Source organism: Mesocricetus auratus, unplaced genomic scaffold (genome assembly GCF_017639785.1).
Source record: "Mesocricetus auratus isolate SY011 unplaced genomic scaffold, BCM_Maur_2.0 Super-Scaffold_100022, whole genome shotgun sequence".
Lineage (NCBI taxonomy): Eukaryota > Metazoa > Chordata > Mammalia > Rodentia > Cricetidae > Mesocricetus > Mesocricetus auratus.
Window position 1 is genome coordinate 34,636,611 of NW_024429203.1, and position 13,354 is coordinate 34,649,964.

At 40.5% G+C, this 13,354-nt stretch overlaps 1 protein-coding gene across 6 annotated transcripts in view; it reads right to left on the minus strand.

Moving 5' to 3' along the window:
- Positions 1–13,354, minus strand: part of Peak1 (pseudopodium enriched atypical kinase 1) — a 221,988-nt gene that overhangs the window by 48,123 nt on the left and 160,511 nt on the right. For 5 of the 6 annotated variants that reach the window (XM_021226850.2, XM_013112959.3, XM_021226851.2 and 2 more), the window contains one exon: positions 4,827–8,050. In XM_021226850.2, coding sequence (XP_021082509.1) covers positions 4,827–7,930 — 3,104 coding nt within the window. In that variant the 5' untranslated portion in view covers positions 7,931–8,050. Of the gene's footprint in view, positions 1–4,236; positions 4,332–4,712; positions 4,737–4,826; positions 8,051–13,354 lie in introns of all 6 variants that reach the window. The other variant, XM_040730261.1, reaches the window with a different exon arrangement.

Here is a 13,354-nt window from a genome sequence, read left to right on the forward strand (position 1 = left end):
TGAGGTATGAAAGAGACATGACATATAAGTTGATTTTTTAAGTAAACTTTTTTTTCTTATGTGTGTGGGTGTTTTGCCTACATGTCTGTCCACTATATAAGTGCCTGGTATCCACAGAGGTCAGAAGAGGGGGATCAGATCCCCTGGGATTAGAGTTATGGTTGTTTGTGGGCTACCATGTTAGGTGCTGGAAATTGAACCTGCGTCCTCTCAAAGAGCTGCCAGTGCTTTGAGTCACCAAGCCATCTCCAACCCCTAAATTGATTGTTTAAAAAAAAACAAAAAACAACACCTCACCATATAGCCCTGACTAGTTTGAAACTCATGATTATATTATCATCCTGATTCAGCATTCTGAGTACTGGGATTATAAACTGTACTATGTCTAGAAAATGGAAAACATGGCTACACTGGTAAGTAGATATGTACATGTATTTACTTTTGCATATGGTTAAATTTTTCTACTCTAAGTCAAGTAGGGGTGATGCACACCTTTAATCCCAGTACTTGGGAGGCAGAGGTAGACATATTTCTGTGAGTTTCAGGACAGCCAGGGCTATAGAGAAACCCTATCTTGAAAAAACCAAAACTGATAATCCACCCATCCATCCATCCATCCATCCATCCATCCAAACAAACAAACAAACAAAATTCTCTTTAAAGACACGTGCCTCAGTAACTCTCTTCAAAGGGGTTCCACCTCATGGCTTCATCACCTTTTAGGAGAACCTTGGGCTGGTCACTCAGTTTTAATACAGGGGCCTTTTGGAATAGATACAAGACCCAAATACAGTACAGTGTGAAGACAGTGATCTTTACATGATATCTATTTGATCTTACATGGATTGTAAGTGCAGAACCATTGAACTATTCTGCTTTTTCTTATATTTGGCAGTACTTTACGAAGTACAGTATGATATATATACTCATACCAAATATGTATACAACATAGATTAAACGAAATTAATAAATCCATCATTTTGATCCACTTTTTTGTGATGAGGCTTAAAATACATTCCTAAAGAAGTTTTGAAATACACACTGTATTAACCATTGTCATCATGCAGCACAATGGACCACCAAAACTCATCCTAATGGAAATCCTATTGTACCTGGGACTAGCAGCCCCTCTCCCCAATGCCCTAGCTTCTTTTGAGCTACTATTCCCTTCTATGAGATCAACTTGTTAACACACAATTCATTACCCCTTCTATTTGCTTTTCTCCTCCTTTTGCCTGCAATGTTAACTAGATGACAAATGAAAAACAATCTCTTTCTCCTTCCCTCCCCGAGAGAGAGAGAGAGAGAGAGAGAGAGAGAGAGAGAGAGAGAGAGAGAGAGAGAGAGAGAGAGAGAGAGAGAGAGAGCGCTGAATGGGCCCGAGATGGCCTTGAACTCACAATCCTGTTGACCTGGCTTCCTGACTGATGGAGTTACAGATACATGCTGCTACATTCAGCCTTCTTATTTGCCCTTTAACATCTGGCTCCAATTTCATTTCTGAGAAGTCGATTTAAGCTGATTTAATCACTAGGTGTTTTGTGCTACTTTATCATTTTGTGCATGGAGCACTTACCACTTTGAGGAAAGAGGAGCTACTATCACTTTTAAACATCTAATATGCTAGGCCCCGGGCAGTCTACTTTATGTCGTCTCATGAAATGTTCAAATTAATTCTGTGTGATAAGTATCACTATGGCCCTATACACTGAAGGGCCAGAGAGTCAAAGCTGGAGTCATACCGGAGTTCATTATTTCAGCAATGTCCTTCTCCCTATTTGTTCTAAGGCTAATGGCACATATTCAATTTATATCTTAGGAACAGTCAAATAAATGTCAGGAATAGTCTAATACCACAATGAAAGGCTCTACAAGTCTCTCATCTTTCAGGCCCTGCAGTCTAGCCACTAGAAGGATATTTTTCATTCTTCATTCTTTACAGACAATTTAGATTGGGTATCTTCATTTACTTATAGGAAAAGTGTATTTTCATTTCTTTTAGCTGTGTGTTCCCAGGCATGGGATGGTAATTTAATAATCACACTGCCATCAAGCCAGAAACACAAATGTTGACATTTGATTGTAATGTTTTCCCTCTCAAAGTTGCTTCAAGTAAATATCAATGACAATCCAAGTAAATGAGGTAATTATTTAAAAAGCAAATGGAGTATAGTTTTCAATATACATATTCATGCTTTAAACTTTCCACAAGGCTAAAAATAACCTATTGAATACTCCTTATTCTACTCACTCTGGGACACTGTAAAATGAGAAAATTTAAATTTGTCTCTAAGAACAGTTTAGTATCCCATCATGGCGTTATTTATGTACTGTTAGAACAGTAGCAAGATTAATGATTCTACACCATCCTGTTGGGTATGCAAAGTCAGGATGTACCTCAGACCAAGTGAATCAGAGCCCTGAGGAGCTGCCGGCGGTGGTGGTGCACACCTTTAATCTCAGCACTTGAGAGGAAGAGACAGGTGGATCTCTGAGTTTGAGGTCACCTGGTCTATAAAGCAAGTTCCAGGACAGCCAAGGCTACACAGAGAAACCCTCTTTCAAAAAAACAGAAAACAACAACAGCAATAAAGAAACCCGGGACTGGAGGTTAAAAGGTTAAGGACCTCTTCCAGAGGTCCTGAGTTCAATTCCCAGCAACCACATGGTGGCTCACAAGCATCTGTAATGAGATCTGGTGCCCTCTTCTGGCCTGCAGGGATTGCTAGGCCAGAACACTGTATACATAATAAATAAATAAATAAATAAATAAATAAATAAATAAATAAAAAAAGAAAAGAAGCCCCGGGAGTGGAACCTGTCAGTGTGTTTTAACATCCCTCTGGATAACTGTGAAACAGTTAAATCTTAGTACTGATGAAGGAAATCAACTGTGTCATTTGAATTCATGGACATTTTTACAAAGAAATTAAACACTCAATACTAATGGGTCTGCCACACAGAAGACTTGGGTTGCCTCAAGTCCACATATAATATAGTATAGCTACAGGAAAGAGTTACAAAAGAAAGGCTACACTACTATTCAGCTGTTTTCCAAGGTCTGGATACATTTACCACAGTCATACTTAAATAGAAGCAAAGTCATTTATTGATCTGTAAGAGCTATATACTATTCCCTCTTAGGTAACTCTATGTGCTATTTAAGTGGCATCCTTTCTAAATGAAACAGGAATTCGAAATGCATGCATTATGTTACAACTGGAGCATGACAGGCTATCACTAAGGATGTAACAGGGAGCACAAAAATCAACTGATAAGAAGGATGTTTCTCCCTGGAAAGCATTGACAACTACACGTAGGTATGAGAAAGGATCATTTTAGTAAAGAACATGTAGAAAACTTCCTGGCATTTTGCTGGGAAAATTGCAGGCACCAAGTGTTCATTTTCCCTTACATGTTTTTATAGGAAACTGGTGATAAAGTCTGTCCTATCAATCAGATGTTTCTATATGTGCCAGAGAGGAGGCCAAGCTGGATAGAGAAAGTTTACTGTGTGTCGGGAGGGAAGATGACTCAGAAGAATGAAGTATTTGGGGCACTTGTTCAAGACTAAAACGAATAAGGATGAAGAAAGAAATCCTACTTGTCACAAACTTTGGATAAATGTACTTGTTTAACTGACAGTTAATTAACTTTGTTTATAATAGTAACAAGAAAGAAAAACAGTGTCCCTACATATAAATATTTGTATAAATGAAAGCAGACTATATATACATGTATACATATATACATCATGTATGTGCACACATGTGGATATTATGTGCACAGTTCTGGACATTGTGCGTGCGTGTGTGTGTGTGTGTGTGTGTGTGTGAGAGAGAGAGAGAGAGAGACAGAGACAGACAGACAGACAGACAGACAGAGAGACAGACAGACAGACTGAGGCCAGTTCCTTACATACGCTATGCAAGCACTCTATTGCTGGGTTACTTCTCCAGTCCTTTGTTTGATCTCATGTTCATTAATGACATAGCATTTTAGGAAAAAAAAGTTCTAAAGTGAGACAGATCAAGATGTGAATTCTAGCTCTTCTAACTACTAACTTAACAATTCTGGTCAGTTCTCTAATTTTCAGTTCCTCATCTGATGAATGCAGTTAATTTATAGTGTTTTAGTATGATTTGAGAAAAATACTTGGGATGTACCATGTAGAGAGCATGTTATTAAAAAATAGTTACTGAGGTATTAAAGAAAACTAACACCTAGAGAACTCACAGCCTGCTTGGGTGATGGGAGGAGTGTACTTCTTGGTCTCAGTATCAATAAAGCAGCTTTTCTTATTTCTGCTTACTCTCTGCTCCATACTTTCTCTATATTTGAAAATAGGATTGAAAAGAGACAGCAATAAAAAACTAAACATTCACTTAGGTAATACATCTGAGGATAACAACTTGGTAAAAGCCATAAAGAGTTGCTTGGAGTTTTATTTCATGCATAGGAGGGAAGGAACATTCATTTTGCTTCTTCCTTATACCATCTCAGCATCCAAAACATATTATACATTGACATTACAATGCTTTGGATTTGCTTTTCTATGTTGAAGCCCCCTGCATTTACCAGGATGTGGTGCACTACTTTAACTAGAGATTCAGGGCCATAAACCTTGTACAGAGCAGTGAGATCACTTTGATAATGTTCTAATCTTGGAATGTAGTTATCAAGATGGATAATGACCGCGCAGTACTACTTACAAATGGAAATGGCTTTTGTGCAATCTGAAAAGATATAAAGGAAAACTTAGCACCTGAAAATGTACTTAAAATATTTTAATATTTTCCTACATTCCACGAGTTTAGTTTACATACCTGCAAGCTTTGTCAGGAATCTGAGATGGAGAAGAATGGCTACTTTTCTTCTCTTCAGAAGTCTGGAATAACACATCCTCTGTTCTTCCTTTCTCTGGCCCAGCCTTGCTTTGATCCACACTGAGCTGGCCTTGGTCAGGGTCACACCTGTACATGAAGACAATAGCAGGCTTCTCATTGGACTCTCCTTTTGCCTCTGTGAACCAGTGATGGCGCTGGACTGGAGGAGGCGGCAGCATGTGGATGACTGTTCCATCCAGGCCCACCAGCTTCCCTTTCTCTCGCTCTTTCTCTTTCTCCTCTTCCTCATCTGCTTTCCGACGGCGGAAGAAGCTTTTAAATGATATCCAACGTTTAGGTTTTGCATCAGCTGCTCTCCTGCTGCCTTCAGAATGCAGAATTGACTCAGCTTCTGTTGATCTAGTAGGACTGGTTGGCTTGGTCCAATTGGTAAAATGCCTCTGCAAAAGGTTACTTGCATGGTAAGGGGAGGAAGTAGACCGTGGTGGGGGAAAGGGAGGTGGTGGCTCACTCTGGGTGCTGGTCACTAATTTGGAAGGAGGGGAAGTGACTGTCTTCGTGGATGGATCTTTCTGAATTTTGGTGGTGGGGTTTTCTGTGGTCTGATGTGCCTCAGCATTCTCACTAGATTGAGATGTAAAGAGAGATTTGGGTCGGACTGGTGTATTTTTCGGTATACTCTTTGTAGCATCTGCATCTGGAGGAATGGCATAGAGCTCTTCCACACTGCAAGCCTTAGGGCTAGATTGAGGTGCTTCTGGAGGAGTCTGGGGGGGCTGGATAGACGCCACAATCTGACAAAGCACGGCACTTGCTTTCTCCCTGGTGCCTGCCACCTGAGACCCTTGTCCGCCTTCTGTTTTGGACACAGGCTCTTGACTGGGTCTCTGGATTTTTGCTGGGGAGCTGTGGCTGGAACTATAGCTTCTTTGTGGAGAAGACTGACCTCTGTTGAGACAATTGTTAAACTCCTGAACCTTCTGAGCTACTGAGCCTCTTTTACGCTCTGTGCTGTTGGAAAAGCCTTTAGCTTGGGGACAGTCTGGGAGCTTGCTAGTGGCGTTATCAGACACTTTGCTGTCAGTTTCTATTTCTTCATAAGTATGGCTTATTACACTTGTGGTTTTTTCTTTCACTGAGAGTTCTCCACTTGTTCCCAGAAAACTTTTGTAGATGGCGAGATTGTCATATGCATTTGGATTAATAACAATGGGAACTTTAATAGCATTTTTGGAACTCCGAGCATAGGATGGCTCATCGTGAATGATAATGGGGAAAGGTGGCATCCCAGCATTGTTGTAACTATTAAATTTTATTTCAGACAAATTAGGTGACTTAACAGGGATGGTTTTGGAGGAAATGTTTGTAGCTGTGGGTGAGGTGGGTGCTGATTTATGGCAGTTTTTCCTTGGAGGGATATTTGGCCCAGTTCCCCCAGTACTTAATTCTATTTTAGGGATCTTTTGTCGTGGACTGGTGCTTGAAGTCCACACCTCCTGGTATCGGATTGCACTAGATTTTTTGAAATGGGCATTTATTTGTCCTGGTGTCAACGCAGGTGATGTTACTGGAGAGTTTGGAGTAGACGATGAGCCTTTTATCTTGGGGCGCCCAAGGTGCTCACTGGCCATGGCTGCTGACACATCCACAACAGTGTATGGCTTACACAGCGGCTGCTCCAGATTCACTACTCGGTAGGGCTTTGTTTGTTCTTCTACTGGGACGAGGCTGATGGTGACTGCTTGGCCAGCGATATCTGTAGAGGCTTTGTTTTCTGATTTCTCAGTTTGTACTGCGATTTTGCCATCCTTCTCCTCTAAGCGTAGAGCTAGGACTGCTTTGTGTGTCTCTGGAACTTTTGCTGAGCTTTTGGAAGTCAGTGGTGAGTCCTTCTCCTCATTATTACCAGGTGGACTTTCGTTATTAGACTCAGATTCTGTCATGTCTTTAGAATCTCCTGGGTCACCAGGTGATAGCCCCCCATTACCAATCTTCTGGGATAAACTACTGGCTGTTTCAGAACGTGACTCTTCTGTAAAAGAGGAATCTGGTGATGTGGAGTCAGATGATACCATGCTCTGAATGCTTCCTTGCCCATAGGAGACCCCAGAATTTTCCCCATAACCATTAAGTATTTCATCATAGCTGTCATCGTAGTCTACAGCACAGATTCTCTGCAGAGACTTGTTACGTAAGGGGATAGTATTCCATTTTTTGCTCACAAAGAATCGAACAGGAGATAGAGTGTTTGCCCTGAAGTTAGCAAAGCGAGGCTGCCCTCTCATTCGAATCTCCATGGCTAACAGTTCTTCGTCACTCTCATCCCAGCTCTCATGCTCCTCTTCCATGTCCCTGAAAAGCACATCTTCCTCACTCTCGTCACCACTTGAAAACTCGGGGTAGCAGAACCTGCCCCCTTCATTGCTGATGACCTCTGTGCTCCCACTCAGAATAACGTGCTTGCCCTGAGAATCCTTTATGCTCCCTATCATGCAACTTGGTGGGATCTTTCTTTCCAATGATCGTTTGTAGCAATCATTTATTCTTCCTAAGAATGTTTCTCTGGAGTTTGTTTCATTTCCTCTTACCTGAGGGGTTGCATCCAGACCCGCTATCTCCTTTAACACTTCAGTTAGTCCATTATTGTTACTGGGAATCTTCTTTGCACTGTCATTATTGCCACACTGCTGAGGAACACAGCCAAAACCTTCACTATCACCTTCAGAATTGTTGTTAAGTGGTTTCTGGCTCAAAGAAGTCTTGTTTTGGTTCCATCCCAGGATGACTGGTTTGTTCTCACAGTGTTCTTGGATGCTAAGCTCACCACATACACTGTGCCCATCTGCCACCATCATAGTGGGCTTCACAGCTATGGTGGGTTTCTTAGCCACAGGGGGCCGGAAATTCCCAGTGTTCCTGACACGATGGTTGTTACTGTGATTGGCATTAGTTTTCACATTGCCGTGGGTGTTGGGTGTCTTTTCAGAGTCTGGAGGAAGCTGGTGCAAGCTTTTAGGTTTAAAGCAATTCTTGCATTCGCCAGGTTTCCAAACGTGTTCAGTAAAGGTGTTACAAGCAGACATTTTTAAAAATAGAACTTCACAGACAATGCTGTTTCTTCAGTGCATAGCAAGACTTGCATTTGCATCTGTTAGTTTTCACTTCCCTGTGTTGTCATAGCAGCTCTTCTAAGTATGATCAATCTGTGGGGGAGGAGGGGAAGGAGAGAAAAAAAATCTCAATGCAAAAGGCACTATGAGAGCTACCATTATGAATGATGTGGAAAATAACTAGCTTTACTTCTAAACTTTTCTCCAGAAGATTGAGAAACAAAACAAAACAAACTAATCTGGGGGGCTTTATAATTTTCCTTTAGTTAACCAGTATCTTGGAAACTTCTTCTAACTACAATGTATTCATGTATATGTAATTTTTGGCTTGACACATGTATAGGAATAATATTGTGACCTCCTTTAGTATGTGTGGTATGGAGTCAGGCGTGGGTGTGCTGGGAGGGAACCTGGTGGTCAAGCACAACAGGCAAATGAGCCACTGAGTTACTCTCAACCCCCTGCATTTGCCTTTGATACTGCTCTTTCTGCATCAATCATTCTGCTTAACATTTCTTAGTCCCTATGGGTTCTTCTTTCATCCACCCTTAAAATGTTAGCTACTTTTATAGACTCTTCAAAGTCAATGTATTAAAAAAAAGTCCTATCTGTCTACTCCATTTCTCAACTCTAACCAATGTATATCTTCTAACCAGTCTTCCTTCACATACCAAACCACCTTTATATTATACTTTAGCTAATGACACCATCATCTACCTAGACAGCTATGTTTCATATCAAACGTGACTGTTTTTACTTCAAACTCAAGTTAGTTTTTCCACTTTTATCCCCTCACATTTCACTGGACCCTAGTCTTGCTATTGCCAGACATTGGCAGCAGTTCAGATACTCATCATCTTTGGTCTAGATTACTGGAATAGGTTATTAAGTGAGGCTGTGGTCTCATGCCATTCTAATCCATCTTGTTTTATTTTTTGCTACTTTAGGTGTGATTCTCAGAGAAGCACACCAGTCTCACCTGGAACTTGCTAGAAATGAAGTTCTTTAGGTCCAAGCCCAGACCTATTAAAGTTGCATTATAATCTCAGGTGAGCCCACTGTTCTACTACACCATCAGAATTCAGTTCCTCATATTTGTTAGGCAAGCACTTTATTGACTAAGCCATCTTCTGACTCATAGGCTTTTCATTTTTAATTGTCTGTACACCACATTTTATACTCCTTTAAAGTCACAGTTTATATCTCAGTCACCTCTTTAGGTGACTGGGATAAAGAACAAACACTATGATTTTTTTCTATAACTTTCTACCCATGTTACTCTCAGTTCCCTCTCCCTCCCCTCCTCCTCCGATCCCCCAATCCTTCCAACCTCACCCCCACCCCATTCCATCTCCCCTCCACTCTCCAGAGAGGGTAAGGGCTTCCATGAGGGATTTTCAGAGTCTGTCATATGATCCCAGGCAGGGCCTAGGTCCTCCCCAGTGTGTCCAGGCCGAGAGAGCATCAATCCATGTGGAATGGGCTCTATTTGTATACCAGGAATAAATACTGCTCTACTCTCCAAGGTCCCACAGATTGCCGAGGCCTCTTCTCTGACACCCGGGTTGGGGTGTGTGTGGATCAGTTGCATGGTGGCCTCTCAGTCATCAGTCTGGGGTCCATGTATTCCCCCTTGTTTAGGTCAGCTGCCTCTGCAAACACTATGATTAAATGTACTGGTTTTAAAGTTCTGTGTGGCTCATCTCAGTGCTGTAGACCTTCTAGAATACCACCACAGTCCTATGCTTCTACTTGGAATGACAACGAAGTATGTTAGAAGGATCAAACCTGACTTCAAGACTAAGTATAAAACTACAGTAATCCTAGTCTTAGGTTGGGCAAAAGTGCAGGCATTTAATACCAAATATATGAAAAAATTTTGAATTGACTACTTACATGACATCAAAATGAAAAATGTTGAGCTGGGATGTAACTTGTGATAGGAAGGTTGTCTAGCACACACAACGGTCTGGGTTTAGTACACACACTTGTACGAGAAAGAGGATTTTATCTAATATTAAAAACAACTTTCAAAACAGAGGAGATTTGGGAGTATGAGTGCAAAGCCAGTGAAAACAAGAGATGGATTTTAGTAGATACACTGCCACAGATGTATGTTTATATATAGGTATTGTAGAATATTAGTTGAAGATGTGTTACATTCCTTTATGCTGTGGAATATTTATTTAATGATATAAAGATGTATTGCAGTCTTTTCTGTTGCATTTGTTTAACTCTGTAAAGCTGTGTTACTTTGCCTGTCTAAAACACCTGATTGTCTAATAAAGCATGGAATGGCCAATACCTAGGCAGCAGAATGGACAGGCAGGGACAATAAAAGGAGAAAAGGTAAGGGGGGAAGGGTGGAAAAAGGAGAGGAGAGGAGGATGCCAAGGGCCAGCTACCCAGCCACCTGGCCAGCAATGGAGTAAGAAATATAAAAAGACACAGAATAGAGAAAGGTAAAAGCCCAGGGGCAAAAGGTAGATAGCATAATTTAAGAAAAGCTGGCTAGAAATAAGCCAAGCTAAGGCTGGGCATTTATAAAAAGAATAAATTTCTATGTATTTATCTGGGAGCCGGGTGGCAGGCCCCCCAGGAGTAAAGAGTAAAAAACAAAACAAAAAACTACATATAGGCAATATATAGTTTATAGATATGTGACTCTACTATCATTTGTCATATAGATATACAAATTTAAATCACAATAAGGCACCACTATGAACTCAGTGGAATGATTAGTGAGCATGTGCTGGGGGGGGGGATGAGCAGTGGAGCAACCATGGGACCTTGGATGGTTCAGGTATTTTGAAAAACAGCTTGGCAGTTTCTTGTAAAGTTGAACATAAACTTGCTTTGATACCCACCAATCCCATTCTTTGGTTTTTACTAGAAACAATGAAAACTTCTATTTACACTAAAACTGTATACAGAGATTTACGGAGAAAAATTGGGAACAATCCAAAAGTTATAGGGAGGTAACTACATAACTGTACACCTTTGTCAAAACTCACAAAACTTCAACACTAAAAAAGGTGAATTTTACTATATGTAAGTTAAACTTCAATAAACTGAGCTACAAAAGACAGTATGGGCTGGACAAAAAATGGACGTTGGAGGGAAGAATGAGAGACAGGAAGATATTTAAAAGGCTGCTATAGGCATGTTAAGATCTGATGAGAATCTGGTCTAGGGTGTACCATTACATCAGGGAAAGCACAGAAAGGCACATGAAAATGGCTGGATGCTGAAGAGTCAAGACGTGCTGAGGTGAGGCTTATGTATCCCAACAACGTGTGCGGATTTTACCAAGACAGTAACACTGGAGGAGGCTCATTTCTGTGTGAAGATGTTCAGTGTGTACTTGGTAAGCCTGCATATAACAAAGCAGGCTGTTGATTTTACCAGTCTAGAACACAGGACAGGGTCTCATATGCTTGGGGATTACTAGTACACACATTTTTCTGGGCTAAGGCTTTGTGGTAAGTCAGGGAGAAGAACATAAATATCCCTTTCTCTCAGAAAAAGGTAAATAAAAGTTACATTCAAGGTGATGATGAGGCAGAAGCCAGAGAGCGAAGACAACTACTTCACATGCTGCTGAGAGGTACTGGGAATTGAGGACTTACATGTCCTGTTAGACTTGAAAGTACAAACTCATCAGTTACCACACCATGGACTACGTATATTCTGGTGTAGTAGTAAGGATGGAATCCACACTGCAGTGGGTTGGAGAGCAAAGTGACAGACAATGGTGGGTAGCTCTTTGGAAAAGTTTGGGTAGGAAGAGTTGGAGATTCAGGAAGGACTTCTTGATTTTAAAATAGGAGAAAGTGGATAATATTGAATGGCAATATTGGGGGAGGATAGAAGAGGCAGGAAAGAGAGCACAATTCAAATCTTTGAATGTTAAAACTGACAAAGCCCTCTTTTCATTTCTTTTGTCTGATGGTCCAGGAGTTCTGAAGACCAGAAAAGAAAAGGATTCTCCAAGTGGAAGACTAGAGCTGAGACTGAAAGCCACACTCTCTACTTTTTCTTTATAAAATTTGTTTATATGGTGTGTGTGTGTGTGTGTGTGTGTGTGTGTGTGTGTGTGTGTGTTTGCCGCTCGAGTGCCCACCTGTGGAGATCAGAGGATAACTCAGTCCTGTCCTGTCCCCAGCCCCATTGTTGGTTCTGGTGATCAAACACAAGTTGTCAGGCTTAGAAGCAAGCAACTTTACCTGCTGAGTCATCTCAGTGACCCAACAATATGTTTAAAATTCCTGGAGATTTAAAAGAAATAAAAAACAACAACAATAAAGAACCTAGAATGAAAACAGGAACCTTGTGTAATCCTATTATTCAGAATTAATTCCTATTAGCAATTTGAGGCATTTCCTGAGTCAGCAAGTTTTCTTTGTTTTTAAACATGTCAGATATACTTAGCACTATATGAAATTTAATACCAAAGAGTAAAACATCCTGCCTAATATCTTGTTAATTAACCATGCTAACTCTTGATAGGGGAATAAACATTTTCTTTGTAAGTTGTATAATATGTTTTCTTTTTCTCAAAGATTAATAAATATGAAAAAAATCTTCCACTCTGAATATAAGTTAGTTAAATCAAAAGATGGCTGTTGAATTGATTAGCAGCTATCACATTAACAAAATTGCCACATGAGGTTCATCAAGAACACAATTAACTCATGTCAGCACTGTGTGCCCTAGAAACCCATCTTGGAGTTGCCATTCATTTGAAAGTTCTGTGTACATCTGTATTTATGCTGCCACAAAACCAAGAGATGAACTGAGCAGACACCTTCAGCAAGCACCAGATGGAGCTGCTGTCTAAGCCACCAAACATGGACTTTGAGGGTTTCATTTTAAACACTAATAATGTTTGGAGACAAAGATGTTCAGTTAAAGATGCTGTCAAAACTGTGTTAATGCAATGCAGACTCTTAGCAAGAAGCTATACCACATGCAGGTCTATCCATAGCACAATCCTCTGGCTTCAAAGCCTTTGTGGAATGACTTAAAGGGCAATCGATAATACCTAGCAGCTTTTCCCGCTCAACAATGCCATTCGACAAACAGGAAATTTGAGTCACCAAAGTTATGTTTGAGACATTGAAAAAAGTGTCTCCTGAAGCACGTACACAAGGAAATACAACAGTCAACAGTCTATGCTGGTGTGCTCTACTTTTTTTTTTTTTTTTTTTGCTAGGTTTGACACAGAATAGCAAAATGCAGAGTTTGGTAAGAGAAGCTCATCGGCTTAGGCTTACATATTCCTTATGATCTCTTAATTTAATTTTTTCCTAACAATATATTTTATCATCTTTCCCCTTCTACCAAATGCACCCCACTCCCTACCTACCCAGTTTTATGTTTTTTCCTCCTCCCTTC